Source organism: Coturnix japonica, chromosome 5 (assembly GCF_054131305.1).
Source record: "Coturnix japonica strain WE chromosome 5, WE-NBRP24, whole genome shotgun sequence".
NCBI classification, from domain to species: domain Eukaryota; kingdom Metazoa; phylum Chordata; class Aves; order Galliformes; family Phasianidae; genus Coturnix; species Coturnix japonica.
This window is the reverse complement of record NC_140667.1, coordinates 6,917,139-6,938,827: the sequence shown is the minus strand read 5'-3', so window position 1 is coordinate 6,938,827 and position 21,689 is coordinate 6,917,139. Positions and strand designations below refer to the sequence as shown.

General features: G+C 43.7%; 1 protein-coding gene and 1 long non-coding RNA gene across 13 annotated transcripts; one reads left to right on the top strand and one right to left on the bottom strand.

Moving 5' to 3' along the window:
• Positions 1–8: 8 nt before the first annotated feature.
• LOC116653553 (uncharacterized) lies at positions 9–11,133 on the top strand. Of its 11 annotated transcripts, none has more exons than XR_014946320.1 (12): positions 9–3,124; positions 3,518–3,694; positions 4,273–4,338; positions 5,566–5,995; positions 6,109–6,162; positions 6,537–6,584; positions 6,692–6,912; positions 7,051–7,394; positions 7,473–7,602; positions 8,822–8,853; positions 9,707–9,847; positions 10,674–11,133. XR_014946320.1 is itself a non-coding variant. In XM_085548189.1 (10 exons), the coding sequence occupies exons 8-10, from the start codon at positions 7,267–7,269 to the stop codon at positions 10,773–10,775; spliced, it is 360 nt and encodes a 119-aa protein (XP_085404315.1). In that variant the 5' UTR covers positions 9–3,124; positions 3,518–3,694; positions 4,273–4,338; positions 5,566–5,995; positions 6,109–6,162; positions 6,537–6,584; positions 6,692–6,912; positions 7,051–7,266; the 3' UTR covers positions 10,776–11,133. The 11 variants fall into 11 exon arrangements, 2 of the variants coding, with proteins under 2 accessions (XP_085404315.1, XP_085404316.1); XR_014946319.1 differs by having other exon boundaries at positions 8,822–8,892; XR_014946318.1 differs by having other exon boundaries at positions 8,822–8,892; positions 9,504–9,847.
• Positions 8,535–13,585, bottom strand: LOC146760634 (uncharacterized). 2 transcript variants are annotated; one of them, XR_014946325.1, is made up of 3 exons: positions 13,511–13,585; positions 9,698–9,833; positions 8,535–8,828 (listed from the first exon to the last, which is right to left on the bottom strand). It is a non-coding gene; the product is annotated as an uncharacterized LOC146760634 (long non-coding RNA). The 2 variants fall into 2 exon arrangements; XR_014946326.1 differs by having other exon boundaries at positions 8,644–8,858; positions 13,511–13,576.
• Positions 13,586–21,689: the final 8,104 nt, after the last annotated feature.

Sequence of the window (21,689 nt, the reverse complement as noted above, 5' to 3'; positions counted from 1 at the left end):
GGGGGTGGAGCCGGGGCGGGGCGGCGGGGCACAACCGGGGGCTGTAGTGCCGCTGTGCGGCCGATGTCGGGGTTTGCAACCTGAAACACGCGTGGAAAAAGGAGAGGTTATTTTGATGGAGTTTCCAGCATCCTTTGACACAACAGACGTGCGAAGTGAGGCTGAATTCTGAAGCTCCAGCCCCGTGCTTCTAAAGCAAGCTGCTGTACACGGTGCTGGAGCTAAAATGCAGGGAGAGAGTTTGCTTCAACTTAGCGTCCCTCCTTCACGTGGGCCTGCAGACTCGCACAGCTCTGTAACCACAGCACCCAAAAGGAATAGATGGTGTGATGTGTTTTCATCGGTGCTGTCAGTGTAATTGAGAGTGAATCCAGGCACAGGAGTTCAAGCGTGCTGCAGTGTAAAGATGCACAAAGATGGCACTGAAAGGCAGCTGCAGCCTTCAAGTCCCGTCCCCTTGGCTGGCTGCAGGCCACTCTCACCCGGAGCTCACGGTGCCTGCTCTGTGCTGACAGAGAAACCCTGTGTGACAGCAGTGGTGTTATAGAGCTCCAGAGCTCAGCTGTGCCACATACTGCTCAGCTCATGGGGATGAGGGGTCCTGACTCTGTTCTTCAGTCACCAGTGAGTGGTGGTGTTGCAGTCTGCTCTGCAGCATACACAAGATAAGATGTGCACTGTGTGAATGGCTGTGAGCTGGGCTTGAAATACCATGCCTCAGGTATATGCCTCACGTGTAAGCATGGCCTGTGACTGCAGTGAGAAAGCTGGGATAAAAGCCCTGAACAGCCGATTTGTCTGTCTCTGATGTGACCAATTCTTTACTGTCAATGCAAAGCCCTGTGTTGGATGTGGAGTTTAGCAGTAAATAAAGATATTTTCAGGCAGAGTGGAAGGCAGAAAGATTGATTGTGGCGTTGCTGCAGCGATATAGATCATTACCTCAGTAAATATGTGTGTGTTTTACACACTGTATAAGATGTTCAAATCCTCTTTGTGAGGCAGAAATCATCTCTTCTTTATCTTGTGTTATTCTCAGCACATCTGGTACCAGGACACCCATGTAATTGATGGGCTTTCCCATCACCTCTTCTGTAGAAACAGCCTTTGTTTTCATTTGCATTATTCTCCTGTAAGTAGAATAATCCATGGTATGAAATGCAAATGTGCTGTAATTTTCATTGAGCTCCTCCAACTCAGGAATATTCTATATCTAACTCAGGATATTCTATGATTCTACATTGGATATATTGCCACAAAGGTGTCTGAGAATTAAGACAGACCCTCCCTGCTGGCAATCCTGCTGCAGAAACAGATGTATTCTATAGAGGGAGAGAGATTTGGAGCTGTAATTTCTCAGGACAGTCCAGCAAGATTTGTTACCGCTCGACTGTGAAAATCATAAGCTTGGTGCTTAGGTAATAGATATACAAAGCTACATGTGTCTTCTTTGGTGAAAAGTTGTGAGATTTATAGATAGAATGCATTAGGCAAGCATTAAATCTGGTTGTCTTTGTGAAGCAAAACAGTTTAAAGTATGGAAAAGTTTTACAAATAAGCGTACTTGACATCAACCTTTGAATGCGTGTTGCTTTAAAAGCCTTTGCAGGTATGAAGATGTGGATCTGGTATTTAGCATTTGGAAATGTATTTCTTCTTAATGCAATTTAGAGACATCAATTGGTCCGCATCACTTAGGAGAAAATCTATGGTAATCACTGCATCCGACAGATAATCCTTACCTTAAGGACTTGTCAACATTAGCCTCTTTTTCTCTTACAATATCCAACATCTATTTGTGTTGGTGAAACCAGCTGCTTCTGTGAGGGTGATAGCAGTGTAGGACCATTTGTTGGCATTAGCAATATTGGTCTGACTCTGCATGGCTTTGAACACTGCACATTGCCAGCATCTGTTGGTTCTTGCAGTGCCTATGAGAGGTACAGCCAGCATACAATTAGAGCCTTTCATGTTGCACTGATGTGGCATTTGTCCTCATCTCTACTTAGCAGATAGCTGTCATCCTGATAGGGTTCTTTTTTTATTTTTGGGGAATGGAACCAAACCACATGGGTAGTGCTCAGGCTTGTACTTTTCAGTGTCTGCCCTTTATCGTCTTTCAGATGACAGTATCCTTTATCCCCTGACCTTCCAGCCGGAGCAGCTAGTGCCTTTCCAGTTTGAGTTACTGATGATTGAGACTCTTCAGATGGGACTGCTAATAAGCGGACGAAACTACAGCTGACTGATGTGATCTGTGAAGCTCTTTGCTAACAGATACTATCTGTGTGCTAAGTAAGTCTGTGGACACTTGTCTGTATTAAAATTGGAAACTGGGTAGCCTAACACCATTGTGAAGAAGGTGCTAAATTAGTCTTTCATCTAAGGGGCTAAAGGAAGTTGAATATTTCCCATCAGAAATCATTTGGCCTAAGCGTACTATCAAGCTTTCACAAGTTTCTCTATCCAAGATCTCATGCAAACTTAACGACCATTCACTAATTCCCACAAAATTTCTGGGAGAAAATTTCATGCCATGTATCTCAAATCAGTGGAGCTGTGGGTTTTTTGTTTTTTGGGCTTTTTTTGTTGTTGTTGTTTTTTGGTTTTTGTTTGTTGGTTGGTTTTTTGTTTTTTGTTTTTTTCTGAAGCTAATTAAAGCATGGTTTGAATCATTTTTCTTGAGGTATTTGCAACTCTGACACTGTGGCAGAGTTAGTAGTGGTAAGACAGGAAGAACAAATCAGCAGGGACAAAAGTGAGACTTTTAATCTCTCTTTTAAAAGCCAAAAAACCAAACAAACCACGGAGCTGGCAAAGGATAAATGTAAAGTTTAAAATTCATGGAAAGGGATATTTCTACCTCTCTATTCTCATATTAAAGTATGTTATTCTCTTGGTCTACCTCAGCATGAGTTGACTATGCTGAGGTTATGCCATGAAGCAGCAGCCAGCAGCAGAGGCCATTTCCCAGCCTCTGCCTTGCCATTTCCGCATGGCTCCTGCCACACCGTGCAAGTAACATTACGGAGCAGAATATAGGTTGGGAAAAGCTCAAACCTACTGAAGCTCATTGGCTAACTGTGACTGACAGCAGCTGTCCAGAAGGGCTTCTTCAAGACTGGTAAGTAAAATAGCAAACCTCAGACGTGCACTTTTCTGTTGCCTGACCTGTTTCTTCCAAAGTAGTTCTTACCTTCAGTAAATAGGATGATCAGTTATTGGAAAACATTAATAGTGGGTGAGCAAGTTTTTGTGTAGATGACCCCAGGCTGTCCAGATCACCTCTGGCCAGTTCTGTCTTTAAGTAAAACACAAAGGGCCTACTATGAGCGTTCCGTGAAGCCAGTATCAACAAACTGACTTTAGAAGCATTTAATCAGTTTAATTCACTGCATTCATTCCAAAGTCTTGTTGCTGCACAGACCTTTTTAGTCAGCTGCAGGAGAAACCAAGGTCAAAGTAATGCTATTTATAATCTCTGCTTAATTGTTTCTTTCCTTCTGCTTTTCTACAGTCTAAACCCAACTTGATCACTATCCCTTGTGCTGCCTGCCTTAACCACTGGGTGCCAGTACCTCTCAGCAAGGAGGTTCTTACGCATAGCTTATCCGCTTGAGATGGGTCTGCTGCCTGCATATCAGCAAAGCCTTATGAAGAAACCAGTGCAGTTCTCCAGATCCAAATATAGACTGTAAGTGCACAATGCATGGAACTGTTAAGTCTTGTGACAGGAATCAGTTTTAAATTTGCCTGGGCACTGTACAGAATGCACCTGTACCAAAGGAAGAGGTGAGTGTTCAGCTACTTCATCTAGCTGTGGTTGTACTCAGCTTGCACTTGCAATAAACACAGGCTATTAAGTGTCACTGTGGGCAGTGGCAGAGAGAGTGGGCCTCACACTCTTGCATGCTTTAAGAAATTGCATGCATTCATTCACCATGCAGCTAGTCTTACGGTTCAGGCTGTCTGCAGCCGTAAAGCTGTGATTTTGATTGCATATTTTATGTGCGAATAAGTGACAGAAGTGTCACCATTACTTTGAACTGCACTTCATTAAGTACAGGGATTTGTGGCCCATTGTCAAGGAGTCATTCAGCTCATTTTGTTTCTCTTGCTGCCTTTTACTGATTTGAATTGAGAATTATAATGAGGTGATTTATGTCTTACTATTTGGAATTGTCTTTTCATTGCATTCAAATACCAGGTAGTTCAAAGTTGATCAACAATTAGAAATGATCAATAAAATCATAATGTTTTGTGTTTTTTCAGTAGTACCTAAGAAAGCTGCTTCTTTCTCTTATTGTTTTGAGTGGATGAAAACTCAGAGAAGATGAGGTAAGCTCCATGCAGTCAGAAAAGTCTCTGTAGAAATGCTCCTAAACAGAAATCCAGAACTGCTAATACTAAGAAGCACGAATAGATATGATATCCCCTTGTCTTGTGCTCAAGCTCTACCTAATTGCAACCACATGCTTAAAGTAATAAGGCATGTCAAGGTAATGTTTTTAAAATGTCTTTGTCTATGTTATTAATACCATCGTGGACTATTAAAATTAAAGGGCTCTCATAAAGATAATTCATTTTTCATTATTTATCTGCTGTTACCATCATTCGCTTTCTTGGGTGTGGGTAGTGAATCATCAGAAGGGTGTTTTGTATCTGTATATTAGATGTTCCACCTCTGTCTTTTTATAAATAGCACAGATGTATTTGTGCCTCTAGAATTTCAGGACATGAAGCAGCCTCTACCAGATCAGACTACACAAGGAATTTCCCTGCAGGCAGCCTATCTTCTGCCAGTTCTTATGTTGTTCTAAAAAAACTTGTAGCAATGAACGTAGTGTGTGGATTAATGAATTATGTGGACTGCTGGCCCACTGTATCATGGAAATTCCTCAATAAAGTGACCTTGGGTGGCACTGAGCTTCTTGAACCTGCTATGGCTGCCCTGTTGTACCTACAGCCTGTGTGTGTGTGTAAGCACCTGTTTGCATGTGTACTTACACTAGCAATAAAGGCTGAATAAGGACAATGTCTGTATGAAATAATATGGCTGGAGACAGCTATCGCCGTTGTTTAGATGTTAGCATTATCTGAAGGGGAGTTTTTTGTTTGTTTTTTGTTGGTTTGTCATGATTGTGTTATTTTTTCAATGTAGTTTGTGTGTGTGTGTATGTGTAATTGTTATATGTACTGTAATGAAGTTTGGTTTTTTGTAAACATTTATATTTTCAAAAGGAATTAAAGTAAAGCTGGTTTTGTTTCTCAAGTTCTCTCTGCTAGAGCATGCAGTGGGAAGAAGTTTGTATTGTGTAATAAATCAGTTAGTTGTTTCATGTGAATGCGTGTCCTTTTTTTTATGTGAGGGAGCAGTCATCTCAGTATCTCACGTGTGTCACCATAGCGTTCTTTTGGCTACCGCATAACATTTGATCCAATCATTCCTAAAGTAGCAGGTGGAAACAAAGGAAAAGGATGAGGTACTGAGAGAGAAACTTTGCTGGTTCAACTAATGTTTTTTTTTTTTGTTTTTGTTTTTGTTTTTTTTGTTTTGTTTTTAAGGGGGGAAAGAAGGGTGAGTAGAAAAAGCCGCTGGAATCGTTAAGGCCGGGGACGTTTTTCGGAAGGGCGTCGTGAGACGCAAAGCGAGCCGTTTGAATGAGGCACAGTGATGTCACTTATTAATGTACGTCACAACGAGGTTTCAAGAAGCGCATTACAGACTTGAATGGAAAGTGCAATTCGGATCCTTAGATCAGATCTGCAGTCCACGTGTCGAGCTGTCAATTCCCCCGGCCGGCGCTAACGAGGGAACTACCGCCAGGTGCCGCGGGGCCGCGGCCGCCCGGGCTCAGCTGCGCCTCGTTGGCGGCCGGGGGCGGGTTCCGGCCCGAGCGGCTCTTAAGCTCCTCCCGAGGCCGCAGGGAGCCATCAGACGGCTCCGGGATCTCATAGAGTGCGGACGTCGGCGTGGGCTCCGCTTCTTCGTCAGGTTTGGGCTCTGCTGGGGCTGCGGAGCACCGCGATGGGCTGCTTTTGAAACGGGTCCTTGGGTTTGGGATTTTTCTTGTAACGTTCTCTTTGTGTTGTGCCGTTTTGTTTCAGGTTGCGGTGGGACGTTTCCCGGTGAAGATGAGCCCGATCCGGGGAGCCGTTCAGGTAGGAACGGGACCGCGGACGCGACGAGCTCCGGGAAGCCGTTCGGGGCCGTCCGGCCGCAGCGGGAGGCCGCCGGGCTCTCGCCGCGCTCCGTCCGGGGTCGGCGCGGAGCTCCCCCGGCTTCTCGGAGCCGGGTTAACGTCGTCGCCCGGCTGCCGTCCCGTTTTCGGAGCGGGCCGCCGCTCCGTTCTCCGAGTCGTAGCGGGGTCCCGGGGCGCTTTCAGCCCCCTCCGGGCTTTTTATCGAGGGCTTCGGGTTCTCTCGATGTCATCGGTAGGAGCGAGCGGGACGGGGCCGTATTGTTCCAGCCTCGGGGCGGCTGGGAAGGCGAGGCAACGCAAAGCGCTGCTGAAACAAGTTTTCTTCTCTTTCAGGCCGAGCTTCTCGTCAGCCCGAAGCGGCGAGCGTTCAGAAGCCGCTAGGTAAGCTCTTTGTTCTGGGGTTTCTTGTCAGGCCGCCTTTCGGCCTTTTTAGATTCACTCCCTGCCCTTTATTTGTGTCTTCAGGAGCGCGATCTCTTTCCCATCAGGGAGACGCGGCGGCACGGCTCGCACGACCGGACCGCCGTTGAGGATCACCGTGTTCTTTTCCGGAACTCCCTGAGCTCTGCCTAAGGATGAAGGAAGAAGCAGGGGAGCCCCGGGGCGCCTCACCCCAGTCGAGGCGCTGCCGGAGCTCGTATTCCCGGTCTACGAAGGGCTCGCGGGCGATACGGTGAAGTTCGGGATTAGACCGGGAAGACGTAAGGCAGTAAGTATCTTCTATTGGAGCACCACATCCAAAGGGCTTCCGAACAGATCCCAGGGCGTGGAGTCAACCACCTCCCTTGGGAGCCTATTCCAGCGTTGAACTGTCCTTTGCGTAAAGTAGCTGTTTTTTGTCTTCCAGCCTAAAGGTACCTGGTGGCAAGCGGAGGTCTTTTTTTGGGAGGTCTTTTTTTGTCATCTCTTCACCAGTGAGAAGAGACTAGTCAGTAGCCCTGCCCTCACGGTAAGCACCTCAGAGATAGCAGAAGAGAGCAATAAGGGTAACCCCTTAGCGTCTTTCTCCCTGGATCGTAATGAGCTAAGCCCAGGCGTGCCGAGGAAGCCGGCAGAAGCGAGTATGGAAGAGCTTGGCGTCCCGTCGTTTTCGGTCTTTGTTCCAGGCCAGGCGGGCGAGGACGGAAGGACAGCGCGAGTGAGAGCAGCCTTGAGGGAGGGCGAGAAGGACAGGCGGCGTGACAGCGGCCGGTAGGCGTCCCCTTCCTTTGGCGGCACGGTGTCGGGACAGCACGTTCCGGATGTCACGTTTTGCTGCTTTTATTCCAGGCTGAGCGCTGCAGCGGAGCATTCGGCAGCGAGGACGAGCGAACCCCGCGGCCCGGCTGTGGCAGCATCCCCTCAGCAGCAGTTTGAGGAGCAGAGTCGGCACGGTCTGGATGCGTCTGCGTGGAGTCAGGTGGGTGTCTTTGAGTCGTTCGGGGTGTGTTGCCTTTGGCTGTCAGGGGATTATGTGGTTTGTTGGTTTTTTGGTTTTTTTTTTTTGGAGCGTGATGGTTTGGCTTTAAGTTGGTTTTATTTTAAGTTAGTGTAGTTGGTTTTTTAGTAATGTGTTGGTTTTTGGTAGTTGGTTTGTTAAAGCTCTTTTTTGTGGTTTTTCTTAGTTTTTTAGTAAGTTGTTGGTTTTTGTAGTTTTTTAGTAGTTGGTTTTTTAGTAATTTGTTGGTCTTTGTTAGCAATTGGTTTTCTGTGGTAGGTTTTTTTAGTAAGTTTGTGTAGTTTTGGTTTTTTAAATTAAGTTCTTGGTGTTTTTTGTAGTTGGTTTTTGGTTCTTGGTGGTTTTTGTAGTTGGTTTTTGGTTCTTGGTGGTTTTTGTAGTTGGTTTTTGGTTCTTGGTGGTTTTTGTAGTTGGTTTTTGGTTCTTGGTGGTTTTTGTAGTTGGTTTTTGGTTCTTGGTGGTTTTTTGTAGTTGGTTTTTGGTTCTTGGTGGTTTTTCTTAGTTGGTTTAGTTTTTTCTTGTTTTTTTTGTGACTTTTTATAGTTTGTTTTTTATAAAGTTTAAGTTTTTTTGAAATTTATTTTTATTTTCTAAGTTTTTCTTGTTTTTTTTCTGGGGGAGAACACAACTCAGGCTGAGTCTAGTCTCAGTCTGAGTTGTGTTCTCCCCCTTGTAATGGTGCTGGAGGCCGGATTTTGCACTATCTCTAAAGAGATATATTTTTTTTTTTGGCGGGAGGGTGGGCATGTCAGTTGCATTTTTTTTGGGGGCCCCTCCCTCGGCCCTCCCCCCCGGGGCCCCTCCCCTTGCCCCCTTGGGGCCCCTCCCTTGGCCCTCCCCTGCCCCCTTAGCCCTCCCTTGGCCCTCCCCTGCCCCCTTAGCCCTCCCTTGGCCCTCCCCTGCCCCCTTAGCCCTCCCTTGGCCCTCCCCTGCCCCCTTAGCCCTCCCTTGGCCCTCCCCTGCCCCCTTAGCCCTCCCTTGGCCCTCCCCTGCCCCCTTTGAGACTCCCTCCACCCCCCTGAGTGTGGTGGGAGGCTAAGTCCCCCTGTCCCCCTTGGGGCTCCTCCTGAGAGGGGCTGTGATGGGGTAAGCCCATCCATGGTGAAGGGGTCTTCCGTGGGACTTGGAGTGGCTCCTGGGTGGTGATGACTCCTTGGTGGTGGTGGTCTTGGTCCTGCAGGAATGAGCTGGAGAGAAGAGAAGCTGGGTTCTGTATCCTGCTGAAGAAGATGACTTTATTACAAGCATCAGGTAAGATCTCTTTGGAATGGCTCTGGCCTTATACCTTAGGTGGTACAGGGAATTTCCTGGTTACTAAGGTTTGGGGAAGTGGCTGGAGGTGAGCTAGACTGAGCTGCTCGCCGCATATGTTGGTCCTGTGTGTGCTATGGGTGGTTTTCACTATCAATGCTCTAAGTAGGCTGAGTGATTATGAAGGAGGGAAGCTGCTATTATGCTCTCTAGGGCTTTATTGTCATTTCTTCTTGGCAAGAAAAAACATAACCAAATGGGGAAATAAATGGAAATGCTGGTAAAAGCTGTTCTGAGAGCTCTCTGAGGACAACTGATTTATATATATATATATAAAAAATTAAGCTATCTCTTTGGGCAGATACAGTACACTCTACTTGGTATGTAAGAGTGTGCCCCCTGTACAATGTGCCGAATTGCTAGATGGGGGACTTAAAAAGATCTGGATTTAAATAGTGAAAAGCTAGCTCTCCCTCAATTGCTTGTCTCCTGCTTCATCTTCTCACTAGAGCAAGACTGTGAAGGATGCCTTCAGGATAAAATTCTATTATTATTTCAATGCCTACCTCTAAAATACTGGTAACTAAGTGAGTGATAATTCCTTTTTGCAGAATTATTGGCTCCTGAAGGCTCTTTGGTGGGATTATTTCTGATGTGAGTGCTACTGTTCTGCGTTGCCTGTGGGATCTGAGATGCCTGAGACTATCTGCCCTGTAGGGGAAGGACTAGGCTTAGCTCACTTGAGGGTTTGTGGTGGAGTGGATACCTGTCTGTCTCTAACTTAAAACAGTAATTCCTTACATACCTCACAAAGATGTGGGTGTGCGGTCTCTTTCTGTGTGTTGGCCTCGCTCGTTTGCCGCTGAAGGTTTTCATCTTGGGGAATGTGAAGAGGAAGAGGGATGATCCCTGAAGTGATTGGCTCTTTGGCACTGCATGCCCTGTAAAAGACAAAGTGAGACTTCAATCAATAACAAATATTTTTACAAGTTACCTATGGCATAGGTACTGTGCAGCAGACTTGCTTTGTGCAGTGTAATGGCTGACTGTGTTGCCAGTGTTTGTGTTGTTGTAGCTGTATTTCCAGATAGAATTGTTTCTTGAGCTCAGTATGGCTCAGTGACTGCCTTGTTTTACAATAAATAAAGAAAAAAAAAACCAAACTTGTTTTATTTTTTTGTTTTAAAAAAGAGCTCACTGAGAACAATCTCTGCTTTCTCACTAGGTAAACTGAGCTAGTGCTTCAATGCGTGACCCTTTAAGTCCAACATTGAAGTTAGTGCCTGTGAACCTTTGTCACATGCTGAGAGTTAACTTTAACTATACAAACTTAACAATAGAAATGCATCATGCTCTGCATTGTGTGCTTTAACAAAAGTAATAGAACTGCACTGTGGTTCTGCCATACATGAATATACTACACACAAGCATTTCTATCTCTATGAGAGTATGTAATTATTAATTGGTTTCACTTGCAATTAGCTAAGGATCTATTGGTGCTGCCACTAAAGTGAAACTTGTGGGTAATTCAAGGGAGAAATTTAATGAAGCAGCATTGTATGTAACTCAAACACTAGTGACTAAACTGCAGCACAGTTTTGATGGGTTACAGGGTAATTTTACTCACTAATTCCTTATTATGGTGGTAGGCAATTGTGGTGTTGCTCTCTGAGATAAACAGAATGGGGTGTTATTTTAAATAGGGATGTCTAAAAAGTATATTACTGAGAGAAACTTTATGGATAAGCAAACTCACTAATTAAATGTCTTTTTGTTTATAGAAAGCCAACCTGGTTGGAATGGACATGCGACTCCTACTTCTATGTGAGATTGCCCTGACTTCAACTGTGCAAGATGAGAGCTGCATCCAAGCACTTTGTTAAGTGGGTCAGCCCTGGGCTGTGACTGCTGCCTCGAGGAAGCCTGTTCTGATATCTCAGCCTTCCTTAGAGTGAGCTTTTTCTTCATCTCCAACCTGTACCTCCTTTGACCTAAGAAACAGAAAAGCTGCCTGGGAAAAGGAGACCCCACCTTGCAAATGCTCCCTTTCAGCTAAGTTGAATGGAAGGAGTTTGAGCCCTTCTTTGGATGCTGCCTCAGAACATTATTGTTGTCTTTTAATTATGTTCTGTTAATATAACAGCCATTTATTGACTTAATGTATTAGACAGCTGAGGTTAATGGATGTATTGTTCTAATAGTGGAATGGAATAAAACCTGTTGAATTACCCTGAACTTGAACAGTTTTACAATCTGTATCATTTCACTGATCACATTTTCTACATACTAACAATATTATTATGCATAATGGCTGAACAACAACTTTGGGTTGCAGCTATACAAGCCTAAAACTGCCAAAAAAAACCCCAAACACACACACAAAAAATAACACTGACACACCACCTTTCACACTCCTCTGGGGGGTCATAATATGTTTCTTAAGTGCCTGCATTCATAGAAACCAGTCCTTGCACTGTCTTCCCTTCCAAACAGAGCTACCTGCTCTCCCTACCCAGTCACTTTAACTAGAGGCCCAGACTGTACAATTGTATCCCTCAGCCAGCAAAGACAAAAAGGGACTTCCTTTCTCTTTTTTAATTTTATGATAAATCAGAAACAAAAGCCCTCATCCCTTAGTGTGCGGGAGCTAAGCAAGAACAAATGGCATTAGACAGTGAGCAGCTTTAAAAATCTAACCTAACTTTTGTCCTATAATTGTATATGTGGAGTAATAAACCTTCATCAGACAGCGAGAAAAAAAACCTTTTCCACTATCTATGCTCACCTGTGGTAATTACATCCACACTAATCTCACTTCCACACCAATCTAGGTAACTGAGCAGAGAAGTAAAGCCTTTACCCCCATACCCATGCAATTAATGTCAGACTAAGAGGATTTTTTTTTCTTTAAAATTAGAAAAAAACAAAACAAAAAACAAAAAAACACATTACAAGGACAATAGGAGGAGTTAAGCTACTTTACCTGCATTAGGCTTCCTCTGCAGTTTGTAGGTTCTTAAGGACTCAATGCACAAAAAAAAAAAAAAAAAAAAAAAAAAAAAAGCCAGCAGAAGAAGGAGAAAAAAAGTAAGGGAAGAGCAATGCTTTAGAATTCATCTTTGTAACTGCACCGGTCTGCTGCAGAGAACATGACCCTAGAAGAAGAATGCTCATCTGTCTCCAAAGATTATATTGGCTCACACAATAACTCTGCAGAGGAGGAATCTCCCAAAAGAGATCCTTCCTCGGTGGGGGTCAGCCTTTCAATGAAGCTTAAGAGAGGCGGAGCTGAATCCAGCTGAATTCAGCTTGGCTGAATCCTCTTCACCTGCTCTCCCAAGCCTGACCCCATCTCTTCTTCCAGGTGCTCTCTGGCTGGTTGGGGCCCTGACTCAGCAGTTCCCTTACAGTCATGCAAATATTACTGCTTACAGTATAAGCTATTTAGACTGAGACACACTGTCTTTTCAAATTTTATTAGATGTGCCCCAGACTTTCCAGGTCACCAGTCTCAAGACTTCCCAAAATAGCACCATCAGTCACAGAGTGTTGTTTTATGTTTAGTCACACTAAAGCAATATGTTAACCTCTGTCAAGTCATTTTGAAGGTGTATGTAATTTATTTTGTTCCTAGCTGAGGCATTAAAATAAAACCTCTTCACAAATCTTCATTCAACAAGTCTTACTTTGGTTTTCTTGTCTTTTTTCTTTTTCTTTTTATTTTTGGCTTATTTTGTATGTGTGTGTGTTTTGTTCTGGCTCTTTCACACCCCCCACCCCTTTTTTTATTTTTTTTTAAATTTTTTTTAATAATAAACTTTTATGATTTTTATAAGATGTTGAAATTGTCTTGTTTGCAGACATCAGATAGAACTGCTTCCCTGAGGGAAGATAAATTGCTTATCCTTCTTGAACACTACAATAATGCAACAATAGTAATGTACAGCTGGAAATAGTACAAGAATGGTGGAAAAATATAGCCAGAGATTATAGAAAAAAACTCACCAATTCAGAGGCCTTCGGTCTAGATGGAAAATGTTGAAGCTCGTCACACAAACACCACGAAGGAGCCATCTCCAAAAGAGATGCTGCCTTAGTGGTGGTCAGCCCTTAAATGAAATCTAGGACAGGTGGAGTCGAGCTGAATTGCCTCCACCCACGTTCCCACAGCTGACCCGACAATTGCCTCGGGTGCTTAATCACAGGTTCGGTCTGTGATTACCAGTTTCCTATGCACTTCTCAATAAGTTTCCCCAGACATGAAATCCTATAAACTTGTCTAGCTTTGCAAAAGCACACAAGAATGGGTCAAACAAATTCATAGATAGAAAACCTATTTCACCAGTTGGTACTGCCTCTCCTAACAAAAAAAGTTGAGGGAATCGGGTTAATTTATTTCAGAGGAAAAAAGGCCTCATTGCAGGCTTCTAGCACTTGCGAGGAGATTATAAACATGAGAGGGACTTGCCTTTTACGTGGTCTGTGTGTGTGTAATGCTACGTGATACAAAGCACAACAGTAAGAGCGGCACAACAAAGTCCTGGGCTGCAACAAACGACAGCGAGCCCAAACGCGGGAGCTGCCACAGATGCAGAAGCAAAGAAAAAAAGCCGCTTACCTTCAGAAAACCTCTACAGAACCACGATCACAAGTAAGATGCTCTCACCTCCACCGCCGACCCTAAAATGAGATCTGCGAGGCGGTGGATCCTGGCTCCACCCCTTCCCGTCACTAATCTGTATTGGGTACACCTGAGCTCCCCTGGGTTGGCCCTGCCTTCCCACCAGGTGTTCAATCACGGCTTCCAGCTGAGCCAATTTTTTTTTTTTCTTCCTTTTTTTTTTTTTTTTCTCTTTTCTTTTTCATTTCTTTTCTTTTTTCTTTTCTTTTTTTTTTTTTTTAAACAATCACCGTGTATGACTGCATACACACTGTAAGCCGTTCCTAAGTTAAGAGCGGAGCACTGACGTGGTGTCACGGAGTTCTCTTTACAGCTCGCTCCGTGACAGAGGGAACAAACGCAGGGAGACAAGGAACAAAGGCACCTCCCTTCTCGAACTGCGCGGTGCGGCGCGGCAAGGGAATGATTTGAGAACGAAAGGCAGTTTAATAAACCCAATATCACTAAACAATAACGAGAGAGCTTCAACAAGGAGAAAACCGAGTCCCAATCTCACCGGCGGGATGTCGGAGGGGGGAAGTTCCGACCGCGCCGTCTCCTCGCGGGGAACCGAGCGATAAAAAACCCCGTCCCCGTCCCGACCTCCCCCCCGTTGACCCCACCCCCCGGCCCAATGAAGGCGGTCCGCATAAAAAAAAAAAAGAAATGTCCCCTTAACTCCCGTTATCCCACACTGTGCTCTGATGTCGAATAGCAACATCAACCAAATTACGAAACCCTAACGTGTGGTTTTTGATCTGGACTGCTTTAACTGCTACCTATTACTTACTCTAACAGAGACAAATGACAAGAAGCGCGGATCTGTTCTATCTGGCAGTACCTAAAAGTGAACTGGCTTGTATAACGACTAGAGCAAATCTCAAACCTACATTTGATTGCTCAGTTTCTTTCCAGTGAAGTGGCTGAGTGTCTGTGAATGGTTGCTGATGCTGCGGTGAGTTGGCCGCGGCTAAAGGACGCGCTCCCGTCTGGCCGTTCTCTCGGTGCCCCTCTTCATCGAGAGCTAAAGGTGGAAATCTCTGACACCGAAAGAACGGGGAGACAGATCGCTTTATGATTCTGTCCTGAGAAAAACAGACTCGGCTTGTGAACATAATATTTGCTGACAAAATAAACAATTACTGATTTGAGTAGTAGGAAATAATAATTAAAAACATAATAATATTTTTTGGGTAACACTTTTCTTCTCCCTATTTCCTGGGCTGCAGTTCTCACAAAGGACCTCCTTATTATCGTAAGCTATGGGTCGGGGGTTGTGCTGATACCCTTCTGTGACAGAGTAGACAGTGAAGGACTATGTCGTGTTTTCTCTCCACTGTTCCTTCCCTAATTTTGTTTCTCAAGTTCTCTCAGCTAAAACATACAGTAGAAAGAAATTTGTATTGTTAAATAAATCAATGAGTTGTTAAAGGGGAACGCGAGTCTGTTTTCACGGGGAGGGGAGAAAGCCCTGCTAGAAACGTATCTGAAATCCCAGTCGCTGAAAGCATCCGGTGTTTGCAAACCATTTCCCGGCTGTGTCGGGATGAAGTTTGGGCACTACCGAATCAGTACGGGTCCTGTTTTACTGACATTGTCAGTTTCTGGGGGGAAATACACGCACGCCCTGCGTGGAGGCTGTGGAACAAAGATGCCGTCTCGGTACCGCTGGGATATTCACTTGTTCCGCACGAGCAGCATCGTCCATCACACTCATTTCAGGCTGTAGCTTTATTCCAGCTTAATTGTTGCATAAGCACAGATTTAGAGAACTTAAAACCTTACGGTATTGCTTAAGCTTCATGCAGATGTGATACATATGTAATATGTATAATATGTATAATATGTATAATGTGTATAATATATACAATATGTATAATGTGTATAATATATAATATGTATAATACGTATAATATATATAATATGTATAATATGTATAATACGTATAATAAATATAATATGTATAATATATACAATATCTATAATATGTATAATGTGTATAATATATACAATATGTATAATGTGTATAATATATAATATGTATAATACGTATAATATATATAATATGTATAATATGCCCCAAACTGTCTTTCCTAAGCTCCGAGTAACAACTAAACTACACAGCAGCTCAGGAAGACCACTCTATCAGCACATCTGTGACGTGAGGGAGCAGTTATCTCAGTATCTCACGTGCGTCACCGTAGTGTTCTTTTGGTTACTGCGTAACATTTGATCCAAAGATTCTTAAAGTAGCCGGACGAAACAAATTAAAAAGACGAGGCAGTGAGATATAAACGTTGCCGGAGCGAGAAGAGAGATAGCAATGGGCACGGCGCTCCGCTTTCGGGGCAAAACAGACGGGCCACACGGGGCCAAGCTCGGCCGGGAGCCGCCCTATAGCGCCGTGCCGCGGCCGCTTGCGGGACGACGGGCCGAGTCCTGCGGCGTTCCCGGCGGCTGCCGTGTCACGTCCCACGAGCGGGGCCCGTGTGCTCCGGAGTTCCTTTCGCACCCCGCTGCTAGAAGTGAGAAACAGCAAAAGATCGTCGGAAACAACTTGCGACAGGTTAAAGGAACCGGCCCCGCGCCGTTCCGTCTCACCCTCCTTTTTCCTGCTCCGTTGTGTGTCCCCTGTACGCTGCCGTCCCTTTGGGGTGTACCCGATTCGGCGGCCGCTCGTCCGTGGGCGGCGGTCCTTTGGATGAAGTGACTCCTCTCGGGTGCATTATCTGGGTGCGGGTCGCCCGCTCCGCCGTGGCGCGTCTCCGTCTCCGACCTTCACGATCCCCCCGCTCCGTGTCACTCTTGTCGTATCCCCGTCCGGTTCTGCCGGCGGAGAAACGCCGCCAAACTAAGCGTAGGGAAACGGGTAGCCGACTCTGTATGAGTGATAAACAAGCTTCCGCTTTATTGCCCGAAAAGCCATAATTTGACAGCAGACAGATGAGGGTGCTTGAAAAACACACTCGCTAATTGGAGGAAAACTACCGCAGTAACAAACCTAAAACCCCCCTTCAAAGCTGCGAGCCGTTCATTCTTTTCCTAGAGGTGTCCTCGGTTCTCACGCTGTGTTTCCTGCTCCGCAGCCGCTGCTCTGTGAAGTCCTTATCTCGATCCGTAGCTGCTGCTCTGTACAATCCTGCTTGTACCGCAACGCGGTTCTTTCTGTCCTTTCTTACATTCCTTTTCACCGGCAGCTCCGCTCACAAAATAATCCAGATCCCGGGTCACAGGCTGTTACTCGGTGCTATTCCTAATTCGTGAATGATGACACGGTTTGATCAAATTGCCGTACAAACGGAAACATTGTAAAACAGAAAAACATTTATATCACATACGGACATCTGAGAAAATATCTCAACATTGATTTAAATAAATAAATAAGTAAATAAATAAAAACCACTTATACTGTAACCCTGACTTTTAGCAAAAACATAAATCTGTTTCTTTGTATTTTAAGTGACATTAAAGCCAACTTTCCTGCGCTCTCACCCAGAGTGGAACGCATTTGAATCGATGTAAAACATGTTTACATTTAATGACATAATTCCTTATCGTCTCCACAAGATTCTCTGCTAGAATCAAGACACTAAGTGAAGCTTCGGGTCCCTCATATTGCCCAGGTGAGGGCCAAAATGTCATAATTTACCATAAAAAATTTCTATTACATTGAGACTTTAAATACAGTGAATTGGAAATTCGTGTTGTCCCTGGAAAACCATTAAAAGAGAGATCCCGGGAGAAGTGAAAGTTGACCCAATTCTCCGATGCTGTGGGATATACGCCCCCGTGCGGCTCTCCAGTCCCGGCTTCCAGGCTCGTGCGGCAATCGGAACACAAGTGGCTGCTTAACGGGCAGGAGCCCTAATACCAACATAAGGGAATGGGCAGCGGCAGCGGCCGAGCTGCCTGGAAGTGTGCGAGGTGAATATATCCAATAGTTTCCGGGTCTGCGCAGGGCCGGTTATCTGATGCGCTGTTCAAACTGAGAGACTTGTTTCTCTGTTGGAAATAGCTCAGAGAAAGCTGGCAATACATGAAGGTACTATCCCTAAGGAAACGAGATGGAATAAGGTACCTTTATTTCAAACAAGGAAAATTAAGTGAAGAATCAGAATTCCCATTGTAAAATTGCCATTACTTTGGTTTTATTCTCGGTGACAGTCATCTATTTTACTGCTTACTTAGTACCGTGCCATTTAAAAGAACTATTGGACAAATGCTCTCTTGTGGTGCAGGAGAAATGTTGCCATTTTCACTCATCTAAAAGACAGGTTGTGAGTGTATCTGAAGAACAGCTTAGTTAGTCCACAGAAAAATATCACATTGAACAAAATGCAGCCACTTGTGAGCTTTGTTACCAGCATTTAACCACAGGAGAAAAAAAAACTAAAGAAAAAACAATGCATAAGATAATACATGTATGTGAAAAAAGAGTGACCTGTGATGCTAGAAATCGCTGCAGGCTTCCCCAGTTCTTCATAGGTATGTGACAAAGTGCTTCCCTCCAGACATTTTTATTCTGCCTTTATTTATTTACTCTTAAAGGGAAATTGAGCTGTACTGTATACATACATAGAACAATAAGGCCAAGTGGTACACAGGTGAACCGGACGACATATCATTTTTCACCATGAAGGCTAATTACAAACATCAAGTTTGGTATTTTATGAAATACGCTGAAAAATGTTCTACTGTTTTGTCGGCCTCCAGCAGAGAGTTACTTCTCCAGAGAAAACAAGATTTTCAAGGCTTTTACTCTAGCAACAAAATGAAAAACATGAAGGAATGCAATTTTATTGTGGAACACCAAATACATGATCTTCACACGCTGTTTCCTTTGATTTTCCTCATTCTCATGCCTTGCAGAATCAAACTCCAAAGCCTGTTAGGATATAAACCAGGTATGTCTAATAAAGTGAAGTGCATGCAGCCCCAGCATAACACGGCCCTGTGTCCATCTGGGCACGTGCCCCTCTGTCAGCTCGCTCTCTTCCCTTCTAAATCATTAATTGTCTCCTGTCCTCTTCAGAGTATTTTACAGGTTTTGACTTGGGTTCAGAGATTTTAAGTTAACCACCTGGAATTGAAGCCTTCTTCACCTGCCTGTTCTGCCACCTGATCAATCGTCTAATTTTCTGTTTCATGTACAGTGTTACTTTACCAATGTCCTTTACAACATATAACAGCCATCGGTACATTTACATCGTGATGTTTTCCTTGTGTGTGACTGGCTGGAATGCTCAGCTTCACTTGTTTCAAAGCAGTCGTGTAACACTGGTTGTCCAGGAATGATACTGGGTAGACAATATTAGTTACAATTATTTCTACATCACCCTGCTCTACCGGGATGGCCTGGTATTTCAGGGATCTTTGGGGTGACAGCCAGTGTCCCCCTTTTGCCTCCAATACAGTAAACTCTGTATGAGATATTAAAACCGGTATCCTTTGGCTTCAGATAAAAGCGCATTAATACATACAGTCTTGTGAAATTTCCTACAAAATTCTAAACACTGTGACTTGTTTTCTTATAGGCTTTTATTTTCAAATGACAGCATTTTCCTGAAGGTGCACATTTAGCAGGTACTGAAAAGTAACAAGAATACCTGTGCATCACAATATTCATTGTTGCTTCCCTAATAGAAATAGATCTTTCTAGGGCGGTTCACTGTTTTCTTGATGTTACTGTCTTGTGGCCATTTTTCCACTATGAGTCAGGATTACATTTAATATTGGGCCTAATGTCTACTTAATTGTCATTTTGGTTTGGAATACATGCAACAGCTTTCTTTTTACACAGTATAATTTTTGTAACATTTGCATATTTTCATTCTTTCTCCTCTACATCTTAGATACAGAAATGCTATGTTTAAATAGCAAGCTTCATTTATATCTAAAGCAAATAGAAGCTTAAGAGCATATAGATACGGGCTAACAAATACCTGATACACTTGGTTTTAAGGTAGTTCTTTCTACAGCTATAAGGACTCATTTATTTGGAAAAAAGTGGGGGCACAGATGATCGCAGAGATTATAATGCGTATAATTCAGGTTTCTATAATATTCTCATTTGTGCTTTTAAATTGTACCGAAGCTTAATCCTTCTTTGGTTAGTTGGGCTTCATTAATTCTGGATCCACTGTATATACAGCACATACAAAACAAACAAACAAACAAACAAACAACAACAACAACAAAACCCAAATAATTAAAAACCCCACAAAAAGACCTCTTACCCTTACTCTTTGCATCAAAACCATCCCATAACTTCTATGAGGAAAACAACTCATCATTCAAAGGGAATGATTTCTTACCAGGGTTTTCTTACTGCCATGTTCGCACCAATTAACAGCAGAGGGGCTGCCACTACTTCATCTTCTGAGTCTTACACACTCCTTAACACAGAAATACATGTCCAACAGACAAAAAAAAACACTGACTACAGCATTCTTAGTGACCTGTGGGTTCAAGCCAGTTTCATAAGAGCCCAGTTTCATAAGAGAGTCCTGCTGTTAAAGTATCATAACCAATACGAGAGTTTGCAGAGAGAGAGAGAAATAGATTCACTTCTAAGAATGTACTGGGGGGGGGGGGGGGGGGGGGGGAAAGATGGGAAGGGAAGGGGGGAAAATTGCTTAACTTATTTAAGGAACCATAGCCAGAAAAGTGTGGATTAATCCAAATACAGTTCACAGATCAGGCCCTTCAAATAACTGCCACAAGAGAGGACAAGAACCAGATAACTGCCAGCTGTTCAGCTTTGGCAAACAAGCACGGAATCATAAAATCACCAAGGCTGGAAAAGACCTTAAAGATCATCCAGCCCAACCGTTCACCTATTACCAATAGCTCCCACTAAACCACATCCCTCAGCCCAACATCCAATTGATCCTGGAAGCAGATCCCTCAGTCACAAACTGGCACAAACTCACAGTCAGAGGCAAGTTCTGGCCTTCCTGCTAAGGACCTTCACCACCTCAAGTGCCCACGACGGTTCCTCCTCGGTATATTCCAGCTCAGTTTTTGCACTCCCCACAGTTCACTCACAGCAGCTCTTTATCCTTCCATGGCCCTTCCCAAATTCATGATTTACGCAGCTCAAAGCAGACGGAGAAACTACCGTTCTGAAGGTGTCTGAAACACCCTCAAATCACATGTCTTTGAAGGCTTAACAGCAGACAACAAGGCTGGTTTTTTTCCTCCTGTCTTTTCCTGTATACAAAGTAACTCGGCCTTAGGGAAAGCTGCTGATGTAGCAACTGTCCTGGCACATAAGCTAGACTTAAGGGAAAAAAAAGCAGCTTCAGTAGTTGAGCAGTGTAGCTTAAGACTTAAACAGCAAGCTGAAAGTAAAGGTGTTACATGCACCTTATTCTTCAAAATATTTTCTAACAAAAAGGATGCTACTTATTATCTAGAATTGAACTACTTCTGTGCTGTATCATTAGCTCCACTGAAGGATAAAACCTCTTCTGGTATGATTTCTCTAATGCATTTAAATAACTAAAACATTATTCAGACTTTCAAAAAGACATAATAAAAAACAGACAAAAAACAATCTACACATTTACACCATGTATGTGTGTGGCATGATAAGAGGAAAAAGAAAAGTTGACCAATTTTTTTAAAAAATGTATATAAAAACACATAGATTATATATATGTGTGTATATATACACACATACATACAATCTATATATATATACATATACATATCAGAGCACTATAATTAAGTTTCATTACTTATAACAACTCTCTACATTCTTGAGAATATATTCCACTTCAGTCCTTGGGTCGTATCTTTACCACCTTTGATTTCTGTTCACACAGGTTCCAAGCAGCAGCACGCTGTCTTCAGCAAGAACAGCACGCAACTATAGTTGCTTAGGAGAGACAACTCTACAGGCCAATCCAATAGCAGCCTCTCACCAGAGACGAGAGGTTGGTAGGGAGTTAGTTCTCACTGAGTGATTCCTCAGTCAGTTCTATTCAAACAAGCTTGGATTGAGCTAAACAGATTAATAACCAGCTTTTAGAACAAGAATTTGATTTGTCCTTCCTCAGCCTGAGCAGATGTCTAAATCTACACTGTTCCTTTAAAGACTTCAAACGTCAGAATTTCCTCAAGCCTTTCGCAC